The sequence below is a fragment of the Trachemys scripta genome, chromosome 3 (assembly GCF_013100865.1).
Source record: "Trachemys scripta elegans isolate TJP31775 chromosome 3, CAS_Tse_1.0, whole genome shotgun sequence".
NCBI lineage: Eukaryota > Metazoa > Chordata > Testudines > Emydidae > Trachemys > Trachemys scripta.
The window spans coordinates 156,954,725-156,979,445 of NC_048300.1; the positions used below are offsets into that span (position 1 = coordinate 156,954,725).

General features: G+C 41.8%; 1 protein-coding gene across 1 annotated transcript in view; it reads right to left on the minus strand.

The window, feature by feature from the left end:
- PRIM2 (DNA primase subunit 2) overlaps window positions 1-24,721 on the minus strand; it is a 276,288-nt gene that overhangs the window by 232,162 nt on the left and 19,405 nt on the right. The window contains exon 6 of the mRNA XM_034766895.1: window positions 12,585-12,647. Within this exon, the coding sequence (XP_034622786.1) occupies window positions 12,585-12,647 (63 nt within the window). The remainder of the gene's footprint in view (window positions 1-12,584; window positions 12,648-24,721) is intronic.

A 24,721-nucleotide genomic window follows, 5' to 3' on the forward strand; every position in this document is an offset into this window, starting at 1 on the left:
CCTCTTTTGATTTAGGCGCTGCAGCCTGCTGGCCGTGGCGCTCTCGTGCGTTCACTGATGCCACCACCAGTGAACACGGTTGGGGGTGGGTATACAAGTACCCATATTCCTTCGACGGGACAAAGTACTTCCTTTCCACCCCTCTCGCTGTGGGTGGGATAGAGGCAGGAGTTTGCCATATCGTATCCGCATTGGTTTGTATCGTGCGGATCAGGGGTAACACTACCCTCGATGGGGCATCCGCTCCGCGGATATTCACGATCGGGTCGTGCACCTCCACTACCTCCTCCGCCTGCAGGTCCATATTACGGGCCATCCTGCGCAGAAGATCCTGGTGGGCCCGAAGATCTATTGGAGGTGGGCCTGTGCACGATGTGCCCGCCACTGCCTCGTCCGGAGAAGAAGAGGAAGATGCCTCCGGTGGAACAGGATCCAAGGGCTGGTCCTGGTCTCCCTGTTCCTGGGCCGGAGCATCACCTGCGCCTGGGTCCAGGGCGTCAGGTGGTGCGGACACGGAAGCCTCCATGTCCCCTGGCGGAGGTCGAGAGATGGTGGACTCCGGGGCCCTTCTAACGGAGTGACCCGAGCGAGAGGTCGAGGGTATTGGAGCCCCTTGCTCCTGGTGGTACGCCCACGGGGTCCAAAACGACCAGTGAGATGGGCCATGAGAATGGTCCTCTGTCATCTCCTGCCAATGGCCCAAGTCCTGTTCCTCGGCTTGCCCTTGAGGGGGATATGCCGATCTCGAGAGGTCCTCCGAGGAGTGGGACACCGATCTCGATGGCCACGGCGGTGCCGAGAGCGTCGAGACGATTCCCGTGGGCTGCAGTGCCGCACGGTGCCGGTCCGGAGATGATCTATCTCTACGCGGTGCCGGCGATCGGTGCCGGGACCGCGACCGGTGCCGATGACCTCGTCGGTGCCGGGAGTCGGATCTGGACCTCGACGAGGACCTGGAGTATGCCCGGTGCCGGGAGCGGCCTCTCGACGTCGAGCGTCGACCGTAGCGGTGCCGAGAACTACGTCTCGACGTTGATCGGTGCCGACGATCATAGTGGTGCCGAGACGTAGAGCGGTGCCGCGAAGAAGATCTTGGCCGCGAGTACGACCGGTGCCGAGGCGATATTCGGTGCCGGGACTGCGAGCGGCGTGGGGACCTGCTTCGGGACCTGGATCGGTGCCGAGGTTCCAGCCCTTGCGATGGAGGGCGCATCAAGGCAGGTTTCCCTCTCGACTGGACCGGGCGAGTCAACGGTACCGTCGGTGCCGGTGGTTGAGGCGGTGCCAGCTCCGTGAGAGCTATTAAGTCTCTTGCCGCCGTGAAGGTCTCTGGAGTCGACGGGAGGCACTGTATCACCGTCGGCCTCGGTGGAGACGCTATCTGCACCGGACTCAACGGCCTCGGCGCCGGAGTCGACGGTGCTGGAGGCACCTGTTTCCGGTGCTCCACCGGCGGACGCGGCTCTACCCCCGGCACTGGGGGAGCCGGCGTCTTCGGCACGGAGGTCCCCGTCTTATGGGCTTTTTTATGCCCCGGGGATAATGACCGGCGCCGAGGCACTTGCTGTGCTTGCGGTGCCGACGAGGTCCGGTGCCGGGGAGGCTTGTCCGACGCCACTTGCGTGGTCGTCATAGCCGGTGCCGCCGGGGCACTGCGCACCGAGGCGCTAGGTGCCGGGGCCTGACTTGTAGATGGAGCGTCCGGACTAAGTGCCGCCTCCATCAGGAGTTGCCGGAGCCGAAAGTCCCGCTCCTTCTTGGTCCTTGGTCTGAAGGCCTTACAGATCTTGCACTTATCTGTTTGATGGGACTCTCCCAGGCACTTCAGACAGGAGTCGTGCGGGTCGCTCGTGGGCATAGGCTTAGCGCAGGAGGCGCACTGCTTAAAGCCGGGAGCGTTGGGCATGAGCCCGGCCCCGCGGCCGGGGGAGAAAGGGGGAGACGACCCCCTTAATCCCCTGAACTACTAGAACAACTTTTAAAACTATTTAACTATTTAACTATAAACACTAGAACTATAACTATAACTATAAGTGCGAATAACTAACTAAGCTAGGGAGAGTGGAGAACAGCTAAGCAGCGCTCCACAGTTCCAACGACCGTCAGGGGCGGTAAGAAGGAACTGAGGGGGCGCCGGGTCGGCCGGGGTATATATTCAGCGCCATGAAGGCGCCACTCTAGGGGGCTCCACAGCCGACCCGCCGGTGTTGCTAGGGTAGAAAATCTTCCGACGATCGTGCACGCGGCGCGCACACACCTAATGGAATGGATATGAGCAAGCACTCGAAGAAGAATAAATGTTGTAAGGAAGAGACTCCATGGTGTTTATCTTGATATATTTGGAGCAATGGAACAACTGGACAAAGCAAAGTCATACGTATAGTCTTACCAGTCAGATGAGGGATTTCAAAATGTTCTAAAGAGTGCACAGAAGTTGGCAGAGGAACTTCACACTGAAGCCATTTTCCCACCCATTCAAGAATACAAGAGTCACCAAAGAAGATATTTTGTTTACAAGGCACGGGATAATCCCATAAGAGACCCCAAACAACAATTCAAAGTTGAATTCTTTAACCAGGTGCTAGATAGTGCAGTGCAGTCAGTTGAAGAATATTTCATGCAGCTCAAGGAACACAGCAGTATATTTGGGATGTATGATATTCCAAAACTCCTCACTATACCTGAAGAAGACCTACACCAGCAACACAGGGCACTAGAGACAGTGTTGACACATGATGACATGCACAATATTGATGCGAGTGATTTAGGTGATGAACTGAAAGCCCTTTCAAGATATATTTCAGCAGGATCAACTCTAAAGGCTGTTCTGGAATATATGTGCACTAATAAGATGACCACCCTCTTCCCAAAAGCTTTTGTTGCTCTGCGCATACTTCTAACACTTCCTGTAACAGTTGCCATAACACAGGAAAGGCTGGTTGGCCTTGCAACCATCTCGATAGAGCATAAGCTGACCCAGATTGTGGACCTTCAGGAAGCAGTTCAAATCTTTGCAACCAAGAAGGCACAGAAAGCACCACTTTGATTATTCACACAGATAAAAATGTGTTTACTGTGCAGGCAAGAAAAGTTACATTTGCTGTTCAGACGTTTGAAAGTTAAGTGTTACTTAAAATTTTTGAACAAGGCATTTTAAGTTGTTAGTTCTCCTTTATTGGGGTAGGTAGCAGAGCAGTACCATGAGAGGAGTAGAACAGGAAGAAGGCAGAATTGAGACCTTTCAAAGTTTTGGCCCAAGCGAGGGGGCATGAGGGTGTCATTTGCGCTCCCCGCCTCAGGTACCAAAATGTTGTGGGCCAGCCCTGCAACAAATTTGAAAAAGTATATTCTGAAAAACAAATCTGTGAATGTTTTCTCTACTTCTAACAGGCAACAGCGTACTCATGATTAAGGCTACAATTTAGTTATGGGTATTTTTAGTAAAACTCATGGACAGGTCACCGGCAATAAACAAAAATTCACAGCCCCTGACCTGGCCATGACTTTTACTATAAATACCCCGGACTAAATCTTAGCTGGGGGGCCGCTGTTTGGGGGACACCACTACTGGGGGAGGGAGCCCGGGGCCAGCAGCACCAGCTGCTTGCCGCCCCCAGGGCGGCCGACCTACACTACTCCGGCCACCCCTGGGACCGCTGCCGGGGGCCACTGAGCTGCAGTTGCTCCTGCCACCCCCAGGACCACTGCTCAGGAGCTGCTCTGGCAGCAGCTGGTGTGGCTGTCCAGGGGCCAGCTGCCTGGGTGGCCCTGCGGTCAGCCACACTGGCTGCTGCAGAAGTCCTGGAGATCGCAGAAAGTCACAGAATCCGTGACCTCCGTGACAGACACAGAGCCCTACCATGAATAACCCCTCAGAGACATGATCTTGATCCAGATGGATCATACAAATGCCATCTTGTATTATTATTTAAGTTACCTTATTATCCTCCCTCAGTTTCATTTAGCTATGTTGTAGAAATACAAAAAAGTATAGTGGTAGAGCCTGTATTTATTTATTTATTCTCCGCAGAAAATGCATCCCTGCTAACAATGTTTCTGTGTTTTTTTTTGTCATTGTAATATTCTGTAAAATTTCAGAATCTATAATACACTGAATTTTTAGTTCAAGAGTCAATTAAATGCAAAGCAAGTTGCAGCTACACCTTAATTATTTTTTGGAGACCTGAAAATGGCTGCAGAGGATATGTGTGGAAAAGGCAGGGAAATTTTATTTCTCACAATGGTTCAATGCCCATTAAAGACTATGGCATTCTTTCCATTGACTTTGGATCAGGCTTTTAATGAGTATTGGAAATAATAGAAGTATAAACAATATTTATAATTTCTTCAGGTACTTATTCAAACAGTTAAACAAGTGTATTCAATTAAAGCAATGTACAATTATTTTTGGATTAAAAATAAAACAACTTAAGATGTAAGGTTTGTGTGCTTTAAATTTATTCATAAAAGAAAATGTCAAGTGTTGGCAATATGTAAGCCAATGCGATCAAAGTAAATTTAATTATTACTGTGATGCTTGAGATAAAGATGCTCTTCACACAATGCACAATATATAGTTATAACTATTTTATTGTTGAACATTAAATCCCATTGCAAGATATGAGGGGGCACTAATTATGCCTCCCCAAGTTTAATATATTGTCCCTTTTCTTTTCCAAGACATAACTCTTTGGATAGTTATATGAACAATGTTAGAGATTGTTTGGATACCCAGACCCCTTGGTACTTTGGATGAAAGGAGACAAAGAGCCTGATCTTCTTGTCAATTGTGTGCTTGATACAGATTTTCAGCACTCTACGTACCACAGCTTTTCTGTAAGATGTTGTAGCTTTGAACACAATGACAGGAGGACTGATAGATTCCAAGGCCAGAAGGCACCATTGTAAGCATCTAGTTAGTCTCACCTGCTGTATAACACAGGCCAGAGAACATCCCCGAAATAATTCTGTGATATCCCCCAGGGTGAAATCTAGACCGTTGAATAGCTATGTCCCCTTAATTTTCTAACCTGGTGTGCCTTTTAAACTGCTTTGCTGTCAGAACATCCACTCCTGGGCAGCTCACACCGCCTTCAGCATGCAAATCCACTCCCAACTAAATACATGAGCACTCTGACAAGTCACTCATGAATTACATACACATACAGGATGACACCCGCAAATTCCAAATTCCTAGCCCCAGCCTTGTTCCCCCAGAAATGTGAGTCTTTTACTGTCCAGTACACCACTGAACAATGCAAGCTCATAGAAAGTCCATCATTTCTTCAAAGGAAAATGATATATGCATCAGTCTTGTTATCCCAAATGGAGTTTCCCCACACACTTTAATCCATATACACTGATTAAGATAAACAATAAAATAAGTTTATAAACTACAGAAAGACATATTTTAAATGACACATTATGATGCATAAAAATCAGGATTGGTTACAAAAGAAAACAAAAAGTAAAACGCAAGCTACAACGTAACTTAATAAGCTAAGTTAACTTAATAGCAAAAAGTTTTGTCTCACTATAGGCTGTCGTAAATTTCACAGGCTGGCTCTCCTTTCAGCCTGGGACCATTCCCCCTTAGTTCAGTTCTTTGATAGTTATTGATGTCATGAGCAGAGGGAAGGGAGGAGGTAAAGTCCAGTGTTTTCCTTCCTCTTTATAATTCAATTTCTTGCACTAGAAATACCCTTGCTGACTCCAGGTGACACACAGTATGTTGTGGACATGAGGTTTGAATTGTTCCTGTGATGAAATGTACATTTCTTCTTTACATCTTCCCCCCTGCGGAGGATGGCCTCTTAAGTAGGTGATGGCCAACATCTTTCTGGGGTGCTAATGTGTCTTTATCTCTGAAAAACTGGTTTGTGGGTGTTACCCAGAATTACAACATATTTCAGTAACAACCATACAGTAGAATCTTATAACTTCGCATATAGAGATGCTACACATATTTTAACAGGATAAGGATATTCAGCAGATTATGACTTTTTTAAATACCTCAACAAGGCATACTTTTACAAGACTATGATAAATTTTGTACCAAGTGGTGACCATAATAGTATAGACTGTCAAATTCCTAGAGCCTATCTTTTAGGAAACACAGCCTGCTTTAAAAATTGGAGGTGACAGAGAATCTACTACAATCCTTGGTAAACTGTTCCAATGGGTTAATTACCCTAACTGCTAAAAATGTATGCCGTATTTCCAGTCTGAATTTGTCTAGCTTCAACTTCTAGCCATAGGATTGGGTTATATCTTTCTCTGCTAGACTGAAGAGCCCATTATTAAATAGAGGGTCTCCGGGCAGGTACTTATAGATTGTAATCAAGTCATCCCTTAACCTTCGCTTTGTTAAGCTCTTTGAGTCTATCCCTATAAGGCATGTTTTCTAATATTGTACTCATCTTCATGGCTCTTCTCTGAACCTTTTCCAATTTATCAACATCCTTCTTGAATTATGGACATCAAAACTGAACAGAGAATTCCACCCACTGTTGCACCAGTGCCACATAAAGAGATAAAATAAACTGGGAAATCCCGAGTAGGAGTAGAGAGGTTATGCATCCAAGGAGGATGACCTCTGGTGAGACGGAAAGATGGGTTCCTCTTTGATAATAAAGATTCTGGGGTCTTTAGTACCACCTTGTCATCATGGAACACACAATTAAATTTGCATGGATAAAGCTGTCATTCCTCCATGATCACATTAAAGGATGGGTGCAGCAGGTTTGTTGTCCCAGGTAAAGATTTGTTAGGCAGGTGTTTGCCCCTAGGTTTGTCCATCTGTGCCTTCTCCATTTGGATCTGGCTGTAGATGCAACCTTTCTGCATACTGTTTCAAATTTATCAAGGGGGAGGGGAAAATATCACTGTTGCTGCCTTTTTTCCATGCCTTGTTCAGAGCCTGAATCTGAGAGCTCTTCTTCCTCAGAAGAGGAGGTAGTGACTTAGTGAAGACAAATACCTCTCAGATGTTATATTTTTTTCTTTCCCCTTTCATCCTTTTGGATATTTTTGGCCTTTCTGCATGCTTTCCTGGAGTTGCCACCGGGCTGTGGCCAGCTAATCTTAATTTAAAAATTGTCAGTGATGGAAAATCCACCACAACCACAGTAAATTGTTCCAATGGTTAATTGCACTCAATCTTGAAAATTTATACCTCATTTCCAGCCTGAACTTGTGTAGCTTCAACTTTCAGCCTTTGGATTGGGGTTTAGCTTTGTTTGAGAGACTGAAGAGCCCATTATCAAATATTTGTTCCCCATATAGGTACTTACAGATGGTAGTCAAGTCATCCCTTAACCTTCTCTTTGTTAAGTTTAACAGATTGAGCTCCTTCAGTCTACCATTGTAAGGCACATTTTCTAATCCTTTAATCATTCTTTTGGCTCTTCTCTGAAACCTCTCCAAGTTATCAACATGCTTCTTGAATTGTGGACACTAGAACAGTATTCCAGCAGCAATCACATCAGTGCCCAAAACAGAGGTAAAATAACCTGTCTACTCCTACTTGAGATTCCCCTGATTATGCATCTAAGAATTCTTTTAGCTCTTTTGGCCACAGCATCGCATTGTGAATCATGTTCAGCTGATTCTCCAGTACTATGCCCAAATCTTTTTCAGGATCAATGCTTCCCAGGGTAGAGTCCCCCATCATGACAGTCACAACACGGTGTGCTCCTCATCATTGAAGTCGCCACAAGATATGCCTTGTCTCTTGAATGTGCTTTTTTACATTGCAATCACAGTTCCTTGGGGCCTGGGGACCACTTGACATGCCTGTCAGCACAACAGCCCCAGGCCACATGAGAGTCGGCTGGCTGTGAACATGAACCAGATTATGGTGACAAAGCCAAACAATCTGTATTAAAGTTCTTTACATTTTGTCTTTTTGCAAGGTTCTTTAAAAGTACACAATACCAATTCCCTACTTCAGCTAGAGGAAATTGCTCATATTTACATAGCTGCCAAAAGAAAACCACTACCACTTTGAAGACATCCTGTAATTCAATTAAAATAAAAGGTTCTAAAAAGATTAAATGTATCTACATTATGACCAAAGACATAATACTCAAGGCACAGGAGAGGAAAGTGTCACTTGGCTCCATGCTATTCATTTAACCAATTATAAAGCAATGTGCTATTCTGCTAAAGACTTCTTATCCATTTGTCCTGCAAGGATACTAAAAAAGGAAATAATTAATTTTAGGATCTTTAATTAGTACACTGTCTTAGTATCACCATCAAGATGCTTAATATCTGAACCAAGTTTCACTGCTTACTTTCCACCTACCTAAAAAAAAGGTCATAGCATGAAAATGGAAATAAATACATCTTATCCCCTCCTATTTGACCATTGACTTTAACAAATGGAACAGCTCCACCCCTATACTTTAAGTCCTCCTTCGCAGGAATGAATCACTTTAAACCAAACAATTAGTTAACAAAGTCCAGGAAAAAGTTACTCCCCCACTGCTCTCACCATCTGTAATACGTTCTCAGTAGTAGCAGAAAATAATAAAATATGCCACCAATAATACATTTTGGGGAATATTTTCAAAAGCACAAAAGGTAGCTGAGAGGTTCAACTCCATTAAAAGTAAAAAAGTTGAGTGACTAACTTCCATTTGTGCCTTTGAAAATCTCCCCATTTATTATTTCCAGCCAAACCCACATTCCACCACTCTTCTCCTTTTCTTCAGTTAAAATAAAGCAATTTTATTATTAAAAGTTCTAGACTGACAACCTCAGAAAATTAGGCTCTTTTTAGGCTATGTCGACACTACAGCTTATGTCGCCATAAGGTATGTTGCTCTGGGATGTGAATAAACCACCTCTCTGAGTGACATAAGTTACACCAACATAAGCACTGGTGTGGACAGCGCCATATTGGCAGGAAAGCTTCTCCCACCAACATAGCTACCGCCTCTCATGGAGGTGGTTTTATTATGCTGACGGGAGCACTCTCTCCTGTCAGCATAGAGCGTCTTCACTAGATGAGCTGCAGGGGTGCCCTTCACATGTAGACAAGACTTTAAACACAGAGAATTTACATCACAATCTCCACAATGTACTATCAAGACACCTCTAAGTTAGTTCAGTCTTTATGTCCATTTTGTCTTCAGTTTTTTATCACACTACCAATAACTGTGTCAATGCCAAATGTAGCAGTGGTTTTTATTACCCAGAAAGAATTGTCCACTAAAAACTAAAAAGAGTTCTACATATTTCATATAGGCCTCAACATCCTCAAATGATGACAACTTTTGGTCACTACCTACATGGGTTGGTTTCAAACAGGCAACCTAGAAATTAAAAGGTTTTATCCTGTTACCAGTCACTTGAGCCATCTAGTCCCAGCCAGAAGTAAATTTTAGACTACTGTAATTGCACTTGTGGAAGTTGCTTTTGCCTCTTTAATTCCAAACTATTTATTCTAAGTACCCAATTAATTGGCACAATGCCTGTGTATTCACAATTTTCTACTAGAGTTGCAAAATTTTCTTCTTTATGACGACATTTCCCTTATGTTATCTTCTGCAATCATATTTTTGTGTTTTAGAAAGCTTTTAATTGAACACTACCTTTAAAAAAAGGACTGTTCATCTCTTCCCACCCCCATCTGAAAAGTGGTTCTCAATCTCCTATATTTTTGTGATACTGAATGAAGGTGAGATAGTTTTAACTTTACTTTTGTTTCATATTACATTCATTTTTAATATAGCTGTCAAACTTTTTTCATATTTGCAGTGTAGATGTAACCATGTCAGTCCCAGGGTATTAGAGAGAAAGATGGGTCTTTTATTGGACCAACTTCTGTTGGTGAGAGAGACACACAGAGCTCTTCTTCAGGTCTAGGAAAGGTACTACAAATATCACAATTAAATGCAAGGTGGAATAGATTGTTTAGCAAAAGTAGTTAGCACATATTGTAAGGGACCATTCAAGGTAGAAAGGCCCATTAACACCTCTGAAGTCATAGAACAAAAAGCGGGGAATTAGTGGGTTACAGATTGTTGTAATAAGCCATAAATCCAATGTGCCTATTCAGTCCATGATTTTTAATGTCTAGCAGAGTTATGAATTTAAGCTCCCAGGCTCATCTTTGGAAAGTATTGTGCATGTCTCCTTTGAGGATGAGGACTGATAGGTTAGATATAATTTAATGCGGTGGTCCCCAATACATTAAAAACACTTTTATACATATTTAACACCATTATAAATGCTGGAGGCAAAGCAGGATTTGGGGTGGAGGCTGACAGCTTGCAACCCCTATGTAATAACCTCATGACCCCCTGGGGGTCCCGACCCCCAGTTTGAGAACCCCGGATTTAATGTGTGCCATGTTAATTTTATGTATACAGTGTTGTTGTAGCTGTGATTGTCCCAGGATATTAGCAAGAAAAGGTTGCGAGATAATGTCTTTTATTGGACTTCTGTTGGTGAGACAGACAAGCTTTCAAGCTTACAGAGAGCTCTTCAAGTCCAATAAAAGATATTACCCTCAACCACCTTGTCATGTTAATTTTATATTGTTCTAGTTTTTTTAATCAATGAAGTACCAAGACAAATGGCTTACAGAAGTCCAAGTATATTACATCAACATTATTACCTTTATAAACCAAACTTGTAAACTCATCAATAATATATCAAATTAGTTTGACAGGATCTATTTTTCAAAAACCCATGTTGATTGGCATTAAATTATACTACCCTCCTTTAATTCTGTATTAATCAAGTCCCATATCAGCCACTCCACTATCTTGCCCCAAGACTGATGTCAGACCGACAGACCTATAATTACCCAAGTCATCCCATTTACTCTTTTTAAAAATTGGCACAACAGTAGTCTTCTTCCAGTCTTCTGGAACTTCCCTTGTGCTCCAAGACATATTGAAAAAGTGATGAATAGTGACCAATTAGCTTTCTCAAACAAAATGTTGTTTAATCTTAACAGTAGGAATGAAGCATTTGGAGAAAATGATTTTAAAACAACCAGACTGCATGTCCGTCGGTCCTGTTAGGATAAGCACAGTTGACACACAATACTATAGCTCAGGGCCAGTCTGAAAACGGGAGAATCTTGTGATTCCACCCCAGAAGAGGTAAAAGTATGAGGCCTGACACTTCAGAGTGTACAGAGAGAGATTAGCAAGGGGACAGAAGCGTAGCTAGCTGTGTTACCATGACACAGCCATTTATATTATTCAAGTATGGAGAAAAAGGAATAGCCTCTTTAAAGAAATGCATTAGTTGTGTGTGCTCTGAATCTCAAAGATGTGCTGAATTCTCCGGTGGAGTCTGTGACTCTGCTAAGATAAGGAAATATGGACTACTGTATATCTTCATATTGGGGCAATCAGCCCAGCTTGAGTAGCTAGGCCAAATACAGACAAAAACAGAATAAGAAAGCTCTACAGCCTTCATCAGAGAAGGAAGAAGAGTTGGTGGTAATACCAATACAGAAATGGATGTCCCAGGCTTGTCCCTTTCCATCTTTAGAGTACACCAGCTCTTCTGCCAAGAGATGAAGTCAAGACCTGAATTAACCTCTCTATGGACACAGTAACAAAAACAAAGTTTCAAGCTCTTTGTAGTTTCAGGACTACAAACAAGAACTAAGCTGAAGGGATATACTGTATTTCTAGACCACTGGGAAAATCTCCACAAAAGAGCTACTTTTCCAGCAGCTGCAGGGGGGAACAAAGAAAAGTTAGCAAAGAAAGATACCTGAACCACTCTCCCAATTCTATAGAAATAAAATTGCTTACTTGGCCACCTGGAGCACGATGTCAGCATTTTGAACTGTTTCTTACCCGATTTATTATTTATTTTTTCTGGTTTTATTCTGTCACCATTAACCAAGTTATAGTAACTTCTGATACTATCCCAATTTAGTGCAGACTGCCAGAAGGCTCAACATTTCTCCAAATGTGTTCATTCTTTATGTGTTGCCTCTGGGCACATGTTTGTTTATTTTTACTATTTTAAAGACATAAAATATCCACATAGCAGACACAATAAAATAGGTTTCCATATGGATTGCAGGGCTTTTTGTTGTGAGCACAAGAGCTTTCTAAGTGTCACTAAGGTCTCATACCTGTGCTAGTACTCTTCTATTTTGTGTAAGAATAGACTTCCTAAAAAGAATAAAGTGAGTAACAAGAATTTCTATCTATTACCTAAATGTGGAAACAAATGTTTTCTTACTAATCACACTATTATTTTAAGTTCTATTTAATCTAAAAATAAGATTTACAATGACAATATTTTATACAGAATTCAGAAACAGTACCTGGCAGGGATGATCATAATGAATGGAGGAAAGCAGTCAGTGAGGACCCCCTGTCATCACCCTACACACACATACATACCCCTACAAGAATACAGTCAGTAGGTCAGTAACATTTTTCCCTTTCCCCGTTCAGGGAAATTGGCCCTCTGAAATGTAAAAGTATCAGAGGGGTAGCCGTGTTAGTCTGGATCTGGAAAAAGCAACAAAGAGTCCTGTGGCACCTTATAGACTAACAGATGTATTGGAGCATAAGCTTTCGTGGGTGAATACCCACTTCGTCAGATGGTGGTTCTTCATTTTCACCTGTTTCTACACATGTCCAGACTCCTTTGTGCAGCTAAAAAAAAATAAAAAGGGGACAGAGACTTGTAATAGCTCCCAGTAATTAAGAAGCAACCTAGCTGCCTCCATGAGGGCCTACTGCTACAAGTTCAGGACAAAATAAGTACCACTTTCAGAAACCAGAGCTACAAGTGAGACAAAATCTTTCAGTCACAAGGGAAAAGGGAAATACGTGAAATGGAGATTGTCACATACAATTTGGAAACATTGAGGAGGGCACAGAAAGGAAGATGAAATTAAAAGCAAAAAGCAACAGAGCAAACTCCAGCCAGGTCAGGGCCTCGTTGTGGTAGACCCTGTGCAGATAATAGACATTCCCCGCCCCAAACAGCTTACAATCGGAGTTGAAGACAAGCCATAGAAAGTTAACGGTAACACAAGCAAGCTTTTTCAAAGACTTGCTCAGCTCTCTACAAGCCTAGCCACTGTCAGCAAGCCAAGTTTTGAAACCACCATGGTAGAAGCAAGTCTTCAGAAAGAAGATGAAGGCATATAAGGGATTACAGATGTTTGTGGGGAAGGCTCACCACGTAAGGCATTGCATTAAAAGAAAGTCAAAAGTGTTTGAAGGAAAACAGACTGACATATTAAAGCTAAAAATAATTTCTTATAATAATTACATTAAAAAGTATTTCCACAGAGTATGACTGAATAGGATGAGAGGTGGTCTTCATTATGAAAAATATAGTTTAACCACCGATCCAGTGTTCCTCAATGCACTGATCTGCAAGTCAGAATACCTATGATGTTCTACTCCCAGCTCTACCACAGATCTGCTGTGTAATATTTCTCTTCCATAAAGTAGGAAATATTTACCCTACTGTAGCTCACAGGATTAATGTTGAGGATTAGTTCACCAATGTTTGTAAAGTGCTTAGATCACTGGAGAGAAGATATCACAACATATAAATTAAGAGGATTTATTTTTCTGACACTTAGAAAATACAACAGACCTTACGAGACCAAGTCACTATCTCAATGGTTTCTTTAACTGCATAAAAAGAAAACTCCTGATGGACTTTGTATGCAGAATATTAAGATGTTAAGAAAAAAATTCCAGTTCAGAATATCATAGAACTTTCTCACAATAAACTAATGTGACAGAAGGATTGCTTTTTAGCCCTAAATACACCTTGGATGCTCCATCATCTTGCTATTGTATGTTTTGGAAAATAATAGGATTATCTGTTACCAGAAAAAACATGAGTTATATTAGTTCCCTCCTGTTTAGAGAAAGATCTAAGCACTATCAGAAATGCTTCTGTCATCCCATGAATATCAGATTGCAGCCATTTCTGTGATTGAAACCACAAGTCTCAATAACCCAGCGGTCGGCAACCTCTGGCATGCGGCTCACCAGGGTAAGCACCCTGGCGGGCCGGGCCAGTTTGTTTACCTGCCGCGTCCGCAGGTTCGGCCGATCACGGTTCTCACTGGCCACGGTTTGCCACTCCAGGCCAATGGGGGCTGCGGGAAGCCGCGGCCAGCACCTCCCTCGGCCTGCGCCACTTCCCGCAGCCCCCGTTGGTTTGAAGCAGCGAACTGCAGACAGTGGGAGCCGCGAATGGCTGAACCTGCAGACGCAGCAGGTAAACAAACTGGTCCGGCCCACCAGGGTTCTTACCCTGGCGAGCCGCGTGCCAGAGGTTGCTGACCCCTGCAATAACCCATCCACATTTTGGGCATTTAAACTCCCACTTGTAGTTTAGTAAAATATGGGTCTGGGTAAATTCCAGCAGGTGCAGGGTATAGCTGTGTCAGGTAATGATACAAACATTACTCCCACTCTGAAATCACTGCATTCACTGCTAGCTAAACACTACACTGATTCTAGAAATTCTCTTTTAACTTTAACAAGCAATAGAGACTCAGTCCTCTGTTTCTTGGCTTTATGTGAGCTATATACATTCTTGTCCATATATTGACATTGGTTGAGACAAACCCATTGAATTTTACCACAGAATGATTCATCTGTGCTATTTGATTAAACCAATGCGGAATTTCAGCATAGATTTTCAGCTGCACCCAGCATCTATAGAGCACAGCTGACATACGGATGGATGGCAGGGCGGGGAGAGACAACTAAGAAGCAGGTTGCAGTGCCACTATTATGCCAGCTGATAAACAGGCTTCTAGGGGGCTATCTGCCATCTGAGGATTGCTAAAGCACAGTAGTGCTTTCCCCATGCTACTTCCTTCCAAACCATTCTACCAGGGACTGCAGGGACATGCAGCATAGGAGCCACCTATGCTAGATTTATGCCAGATGGGAAGAACCAGATGCTTTCTGACCCATTTGCACTGTCAGAAGAGTGGCTCAATGCTGGATCATAAATGAGCTAGCTCAGTATGCATATTCAAAATTTGAAATTTAAAATGTAGTCAAGTTATATTTATAGCTTGCTTATTTAGAGGAATGATTTTATTTGTCATTCCCCGTTTTTAGTGCACCCAATTTCTGCAGTCCGATTTAAAAGTGTATGCAACTTTTTCAAGGCAGGAGCAGTGTCATCCTATGTGTTTGTACAGCACCTAGCACGGCAGGGCTCCAATCCTGAAAGGAACCTTTGGGCATTACCACAATACAGGTAGAGGAATATACTACAAGATTTTGTCTATCAATATTATTTTTACACAAAATTCAGATTGTTGCATTGCAAAGATGGCATTACAAGCAGCTTAGTACACAGTTTGTTTTAGTTTCTTAAATTAGCTTAACAAGTTGATTTTAAGTAATAAAAACAACTTAGAAGCAGGGGTGCTGGAACAGTTTGTATAATGGGGGTGCTGAGAGCCATTGAACCTAACTGTAAACCCTGTATATGATGGAAACCACTTCAAGCAGGGAGGTGCAGCAATACCCATGCTTAGAAAGATCCATTTAGATTCTGTACATAATTAGCATCAGTCTCTGAGCAAAATTTTTAATTAGCATTTAATTTTTATTCACGGTTTATGAAGGTGAGAAGGGACACCCACATAAGTTAGATATTCTTCAGTCATATTTATTACTTGACTAACTTCACAATTTTATAGAAACACTAGCAACACCACCACCCCAACCCCCTTTAGCATGTGCTGGAGTATAACCTGTGTGCTTGTCAACCAAAAGGCAGGCTATGCCCCTAAACTGGAGTGGAGGACCATGATTCCCTAGGGCTACAGAGGAACAGCCTATCCGTTTGTTCTCCCTTGAATGCTACACCATCCTGCTCCAGCTTGGCATGAAGCAAGAGGTCTCCCTGTAAGCCTGTCCACTAATGCACCAACACAGCTGATTGCAGTTCATGGCTGTTAACCTGGTGGAGATCAGTGTATTTTTCTCCTTATCTTGGTCAAGAGCTAACAAAACCCTTTGTCTGGCAAGTACAGCTAAAATGCTTTGTTTCACTTTACTATTCAAACTTCAGAAGACTTAATTTAACAGGGAAGTTGATTATTTTCTCTTTGAAATGAAGTACTCTGTAACAGGAATGCAATGCGCTAAAGTAATGTTGTATTTAATGTTTCCTTGTTTAACAAAAACATGTTTTTTGTTTTTTAAAGACAACTTTGCCCTGTTTAAGCCTCTTCATTAATAGTCCACTCCTCCTGATGTCCTATCCTTCTATGTTTCTAATTAAATTTGATCTTAAACATATGTCTGTTCTTTCAGTTGGTTCCAGGCTTACACCAGCCACTCAGGCATTATTTCTGAAACCGACATTTAGAGATTCTGACCTTTGCTGGTGACTTCTACCACAGTGCTTTTAGCACAGAGGGCCAAATCGATAGTTTCAAGCAGCAAAAAATTAACTTAAATTCAAACCTATGTCTCTCATGAACACAAACTGCAGCCTATTAAAATGATTATAATGAAATGTAAGTTTCTATCTTGAGTTTCAACAAATTAAACATCTAGGCACTTGTAGCCTTTACTCTGTGAAAAAGTAGATTTCCCCATCCTGTTCAAAGAGGAAAAATCTCTTATGCAGTTTGATGCCTCTAGTCTACAGCATGAAACTAAAAAACTCTGATCAGAACAATGTAATTCGGATTCATACACTAGGAACGAAAATGGGGAAAAAGAATGAACAGAAACATGACCCTTCAATAGCTAAGTACATGAAAATGTCTAATATCACCTCTACATCTAAATCTATCATTTATAGGCAAAACCTAGCTACCCTTATGTGATTCCAAATTTGGCTTTAGAATGTTTATACGGTGCATCTTCCAAAGAGAGCTACAGAACACTAAATCCTTAAGATGGTAAATTAAAGATTTACATAGCAAACCCCTCTAACATTGAGGTAAAGGTCTTCAAAAATAATAAAAAATGGAAATATGGGGAGTGTTGTCATATGAATGTTCAGATTATAAACTTGAAATTAAAAAACTAAGTCTCATTTGTATTGCTAAAGTCTTTTTTTAAACTGACACATCAAAGAGAAGTTATTGGGAAAAATGAATTTCTCCAGGTTGTTTTATTCCTTCCTTCTATTCTGCACAGCATGCCAGCTGCTATCAGTTGCACTACAGAGCATTAGCTCCTCCAACTGACTTTTCCAGGGCACCTGTTATTCCTTTCTCACTAGTACAATACAAAATACTATAATAAAATAGTGTGGCTTATTATTATCATTGAAGCAAGATTTTAATAGTCTTAAAATGATTTCAAACTGGATGTTACCCAAAAGAATAAAGCAGTTACATATCAGCCAGAATGAGTACAAACATCACCTAAAGCCAGGAAAAGCTATATTAAAAAAAAAAAAAAGGGAGGAAATTAAGGTTAAGGTCCAAGATTTAATATAATTTAAATAGGACCCTCAAAAGCTCATGTGAGGGAAGCAACAATACAGGATAATTTACTCGCAAGACAGATTACATTGCCCCACTTGAAGTATATTTCCCCTGCCTACTGCTTAAAGATAAGGCAAAAGAAAAACATTATGTGAAATCTAAAATCAGGACATGTGTCTTCCTTGTACCAAAACAGAGGAAAAAACACATTATTACAATTATTAATTTTTTTCTTGTAGCACCCAAACAGAAAAGTCATGGCAATATAAACTTGAGTTAAACAACCTCTATTCCCCATCCTAGAAGATATAATTATCCTAATTATGCATCAAACAATATGTATAAGGCATCTAGTTTCCCCATGAGTATTTCCAGAGAAGGGCTTTAAGAGGGATTTGAGCATGCAGAGGGAAGAGGCCTTGCAGAGGAGTTCAGGAAATGTTTTCCATGCACAAGGATAGTAGAGTCTGACAAACAGACAGATGAGGTTGGCATTGACTGACGACTGCAGAATGAGTCAAAGGTGAAAAGGAGGAGCAGAATCATGGAGCGTTTGAAGTGGAAGGAGCCAACAGGGGGGTTCAAAGTGGGGAACTATCACAGTCCCTAGGTAGACAACCCCTCCTCTCCTAGCATCCGTTGCAACTGGCAGGCCCATGTCTCCACTTCTTTGGGGTGGAATCCCACAATCCAATCACTTTCCACCTGGATGTCCACTTTACACCTCACTGGTTGCCAACTGTTACTTGGAAGATCCAACTTGGACCCTGCCAGAGTTCTCCTTATGGAGCCTCTGGTCAGTAATATCATGCTATGACACAGAAGCAGTTTCTCCAAACAAAAGTATGATTTATTATGCCCAAATGGTACACAAAGCTTAGAGAAGTAGATTTTAGAACAAAAAGGACTTGTATGCATATTGTCTTAGCTACACTTGGCATTTCCCCTCAAGCCCATAGACAGACATGACTTTGCCTTGATATCCCCATTCTCTCTGGGCACTGAGTTACCGCTACCTTATGCAGACCCTGATTCTCAGTCAGTCTATCGGTGTGTCAGCCTCATGGCCTAACGACACTTTAACCTCTTCCTTTTCTGTCATGGTCACCATTTTAATCCATCAGGGTCTTCTGACTTCAGGCTTAGCCTTGGGAAGAGAAAGACAACTTAGTCTGGATGGTGCCAGCTAGGTAGCTGCTTCCCCAAATTGATGTCTTAACTCTTTTGAAGCTGGGTACCTGAAAGTCTGTCTTATCTATGGGCTGGTCTACACTACACAGTTAGGTCAACATAAGGCACCTTCTGTTGACCTAATTATGTCAGTGTCTATGCTACAACCTTCCTACCACTGATGTAAGTGCCCTATTACACCGAAATAACTACTCTATCTCCAAGAGAGGCATAAGGCTTATGTTGGTATAGATAGGGCAACACAGTGTCTGTGTAGACACTGTCTCTTACATCGGCTTTCTTGTCAATATCACGGCAGGAGCCTGGCTGGGAGCTGGGATGAGAAGCCCTGGCAGCTTCCCCCCACTCTCGGCAGGGAACACGGGGATAAGGAAAAGCCATGGGCAGCTTCTCCCCACCTGCTCCTGGAAGAGAACGGGGGGAGGGGTGGGGGTAACAGTCCACTGGGAGCCTGGGAATCTGTGGGGAAGCCAGGATTCTGGCAGGGAAGTTCTCCCCAAACTGTCCCTCTTAGGTCAGTGGAAGCACTCCTGCTTAGGACGCGCACCAATCAACCCAAGGAGGGTAGTGTGAACATGCCCCATCGCAGTAATTACTGCGGTGGCTGTAAGTCGATTTAATATAGGTTGACTTACATTTGTAGTGTAGACATACCCTATGTCAGTAACAAGACCTCAGTTCAGTTTGATTTAAACAGAAGAATATGCTAGAATATTCAGATCTTGCTGCAAGTGAGAGACATTTCCACAACTGAAGCCCAGCACCAAGTGTCATTTCTCTGCAAAATAGTTTACTTTTTACACTGCTTTCATAGATCATCCACATAACATGGCACTTATTTTGAGATTCAGACTTTCCTAGTTTAAAATACAAACTTAATCTGAAAATTCTAAACTGTTATTCTCGCAGACGATAAATACTCACTTTATTTCCCTTGAAATAGCCTACAATCTATGTTAGCTTCTTTTTCTGCCAGAAACTGTCAGACACCATAATTGCTCATTTCTAGTAAGATTTTAATGCTTTAATCTCTAAAATTAAATCTCACAACTGCACACCTGTGTTTGGATATTCCCTTTGATGGGCCCTGTCACTTTAAATGTCAGTATTTATTCCACGTCTCTTGAGTGCTGCTTAAGAACTAGCTGTACTCATCTTGTGGCAGTCTTTGCATGTAGATTTTGTAATGTGTTTTTCAGAGCTATAAATTACAAGACACATTTAAAATGTTCTGTTTTTTTAATATAAATTTGGTTGGTATTAACCCTTTAAAAAAAGAGAGCGACTCTTCTTAGGGATATAAAGTGTAGAACTAGTCAAAAGTACAATAGAAAAGATCTGTATATTTCTAGGACAAGGAGTTTAGAAATATACCACTGAGATTCTCCTTAATTGCCATGTTAGATAACTGAAGTATCCAATACATGGGGAAAGCTTTTTTAATGTTACTTAATTCAAAACACTTTCTACTCACATAAGTAACTTTAGAGATTGAAAAAAAAATTATCTAAATATGTCTTCTTAGCAGACACCACCACTCCTTCTTATTTCAAAGGCAAAGTGTAGTTTTGGTACATTATACTACATTCTAACCAAACCTATGGAGCTTAGAAGCTCTTGTGGGTCACTGGTTTCCCACATCTCACACTGCTCAGGAGATCCATGAGGTCCTTGGCTTCACCTGCCTCTCTGTGCAAAGCTTGCAGGTGCCACAAGGTTCACTGTTCCCTTTGCCTTGCACTGCCTGGCAGACCTTGGGCTGGAACCACATAGATCACATTTCTTTTCCATTTTTCCTTCCCCCTGTACACAGAGATTTTATAAAGTTATCATAATGTGGGCACTTTATAAAGTACTTTTCACTATATTAAACAATAGTGCTGATTTTTATAAAGTTTTATTTTGTTATCCTATGCACTAGATTTTAATATTTACTGTATGTAAAGCTTGAAGTTTTACAATCCTGCTATTTTTAGCTAGATGGACTCAAAGAAGTCTAAGAATACTGAGTAAAGTTTTAAAGTGTCATTTTAAGTACTCATAACTTAAAAATGGTTTACCAAATGCCTTCACTTTCTAAAAAGTACCAGCATAGCCTGAAAGTAACTAAAAAAGATTTTCCTATGAAAATTTATAGGGGGAGTACATATAGGGTTTATATAGGGAATATACCCTGATTGCAATCTTAACTACAATACTGCTATGGAGTGGCTCCATAATTAAAACTAATTATTAAATGACCTGTAACTCAAACTGTTTGACCAATTCTCTTTATTCTTTCCTGAAGGAACAACTGCATGCCATTATATAATGAAATCCTTTCCTACAAACAGAAAACCTACTTGATAATATCACTGCAAAGCTAGGATTAGATGGCTGGTCTTTTAGTTCAAAAAAAGATATATGCCTCGACCAGCTGAACAAAAAGAAAACCTAGGTCAGAAAAAGACACATGTTCATCTAAAGATGTAACCCGCTAACGGGCATACTGCTCATACGCCAGTAGTAGAAAGCACAGTATCTGGCAAGATCAGTGATACACACTCACAAAGCAAGAATTTATATTTAAACATAAAAAAGTGCAAGACTCCATTTTCCTCAACTACCAAGGTCGCTCTTCCATGTTTCTCTTTAGATTATCTGTCACTGTGCCCTCATCAGCAGCCCTTACAACAGTTTGTTTAGAAAAATTAGGCTATGTATGTACAGCAGAGTTTTCCATAGGAGTTTGCTTCTGTAAAGAAAAAGTATTTTGTTTTTACTCTAGATCCTTGATTTCTGCATATACTGCCATAAGATCTCCCTAACACGAGTTTACAAGGAAGTTTCCCCATCTAACCAAGAAAATAAAAGAAAGAACAGCACACCAATAGAAAAAGGAAGCATATTCACATATTACAAATGGTTTCACACTTCAGTTAACCCCCTTCTCTACTCCTTACCTCACCAGGGTGTGCAGGGATAAATACATTAAAGACTATGAGGTGCTCAGATACTACAGAGATGGGGACCATATAAAAACTTAACACAGATAGATTCAGTCAGGCCTAGCCACTCATGCTCAAGGATCTTCAAAAAACAAAAGTACACCTCTACCTCGATATAATGCTGCCCTCGGGAGCCAAAAAAATCTTACCGTGTTATAGGTGAAACCACGTTATATCGAACTTGCTTTGATCCACCGGAGTGTGCAGCCCCGCCCCCCCCAGAGCACTGCTTTACCGCGTTATATACGAATTTGCGTTATATCGTGTCACGTTATATTGGGGTAGAGCTGTAGTAGTACCAAATGGCAAAGTCCTAAAAGGTTACTTTTCTCCACTCATCTTCTCCTATTTAATTAGATGGGGCAGAATATACTCCCTCACAAACACACGAGAACTATTTACATTAGACAAAACAACCATTAATACCTTTACTCAATGGCAAACTATTTTCAGCAAATATAATCTATGTAAAATCTTATCAAAAGTTCTAACTACATAGAAAATGCAAAGGGGGTAAACTATTCTTACATTAAAGGCTAACAAAGAATGTTAGACAAGTCAAAATTTCAATAAGGGTGATTTTTAAAAGATCTGTAAACCAGTTTAATCAACTGGTCTGCAAACTTTGCAGATATATTCTTATTTGCTTTAAAATAAAACTTAAGTTTCAAGATAAATCAGTTTTTACTAATCAAAATTATAATGGGGGCTAAAAGAGGGCTCATAAAGACATCTATTTGCAACCGTAGATAGAGATAGTGAAAATGTATTATGTAAAGTACGTTTAAAAGTCTCCAAGGCCATTATTCCAACCCTAAAATGTTTATTTTTTCACCCATGTCTAGAAGTATAAAACATGCTGATTTATCTTAATCTAAACATACAGGCAATTAACTGATTATTGTTCACATGATTGAGAGTTTCAAGCAAGACGAATATATACTGATCTTATTATACATATAGGCACAACAGATTTTTGGTTTCGGGGCGCTTTTTTTTGGTATGCTTAAGAATTTGACTGCATTACAAAAAACTTGGTGAAGGTTTTGTTTCGTTGGGGGTTTTTTTTTTTATTGTTTTTTGCTGAAATTGTACTTTTCTAATTAAAAAAGGCCAGTATCAGGCTCCTATGAAAAGTATTTCAACTCAGAGGAAAGACAATATGATTTCTATTGTCCCAAAGGGATTAAAAAAAAAAAATCAAAGCAAGCAGGCATGTCATTGTCAAAGGCTTTGGACTGCAGCCTCTCAGAAATTGTTTATCAGGCTGTCTGCTGTTGACCTTTTCCTAAAAAAAAGTCTAACTGAATAGAAGCATTAGTACACTTCTAGTTAACCTTTACCATTCACTTGTACAGTAGCATAACCAAGATCTCCACCACCCAAATATTTATTTAACCCACACCCTCACACATATGCCTCTTGAGAATGATTACAAAAGAAAGTTCCATTGTCATATTTAATAATTTTTACCCCACAGCATACTCAAAGATAAAGGGTTTACAAGAAAGAGTAGGTGTGCATAATGTTAGCTCTCAAAGGCTCCTATCAGGATTAGGGCTCCATCATGTGAGATGGTGTACAAAAAGACAGTCCCTGCTCAGCGAGCTTAACATTTGGGGCTTGGCTACACTTGCAAGTTAGAGCGCATTAAAGCAGCCGCAGGCACCCTAACTCCCGACCCGTCCACACTGGCAAGGCACTTAGAGCTCCTGGACTCTGCAGCTGGAGCGCTCCTGGTAATCCACCTCCATGAGAAGCATAACGCTTGTTGCGCCTTGACTGAAATGCCCCAGTGTGAACGAGGTGTTGCATTACTGCGCTCTGATCGGCCTCCGGAAACGTCTCATACTCCCCTTAAGTCAAGTGGCCATTCTTGCCATTGTTTTGGAATCGGCTGTAGGAATGGAGATATCCCCTTTTAGAGCTCCGTTTCTGACAGCCAGCATGCTTATCTGCTCCAGGACAAAGCAACCATTATTGTGGAATGCTGCTGTTGTGAGTGTGTGAGAGAGAGTTGGGGGGGGTGGTCTGAACTTACAAGACAGCATGCTGACACACTCTCAGCACCCGAAAAACCCACTCTCTCCCACCCTACATACACACAACACACTCCCTGTCACACTCCCACCCCCCGCATTTGAAAAGCGCATTGCAGCCACTTGAATGCTAGGATAGCTACCACAATGCAGTGCTCTTTGTGGAGTTGCAAGAGCTGCTAATGTGGCCATGCCAGTGAACTTCCAGCAGCGTTTTCCTTGCTGCAGTCTCCGAAGGCTGGTTTAACTCCCTGCGCTCTATATCTGCAAGGGTAGCCCTGCCCTTAGGTATACACGGCACAAACAACAAAGGTAGAGAAATCAGGACAATTGGACAAGGGTACAAAAAGCAGTCACATAGATATTCTATCTTCTACTGTACATGACTTGTGGTTCAAAAATAGATACAAGTTGTAAAATATATCTAAATATTCCTATTTTTATCCTTTAGAAAACTGCTTTCTCTACCAACCCATTAAAACAGAATTCATGGCCATTTCCAGCCTTGCAAAAAGTCATTCAAAAGTCCTTTTCCCACAAACACATTGGTATCAAACATGATAAACCTACAACAATTATGTAGATATGTATTCAACAAAATATTTTAAAATCAATACTTTTATAAATTATATTTTAATACAGGGATGCACTGCTTACTTAAAGAGGACATTGATCATTGGTAATCCTAGGGAAGTCAGCCTTGACATGCATGATGAATAAATGTTTTCAGTCCAAGTCATCATCAGTTGTTGTTTCCATCTAGTGCACCACGGCCAGACACGCTGTCACCAGAGGTGAAAGTAGAAATACGGACTTATCGGTACAGAGCTGGGTTGGGGCCGGCTCTGGCCCCAGGAAGGGATGGGGCCTCGGGCGGAAGGGGCAGGGATTGGGGGGAGTCACAGCCAGCCCCAGCCCACCCTGTACCAGTAAGTGCCCTCCCCCTCCAGGGTAGCAGCGGCAGCCGGGGACTCCGGCAGCAGTTTAAAGGGCCCAGGGCTCAGCCGCTGCTACCCTCCCAGGCCCTTTAAACCGCTGCCAGAGCCCCCGGCTGCCGCTGCTACCCC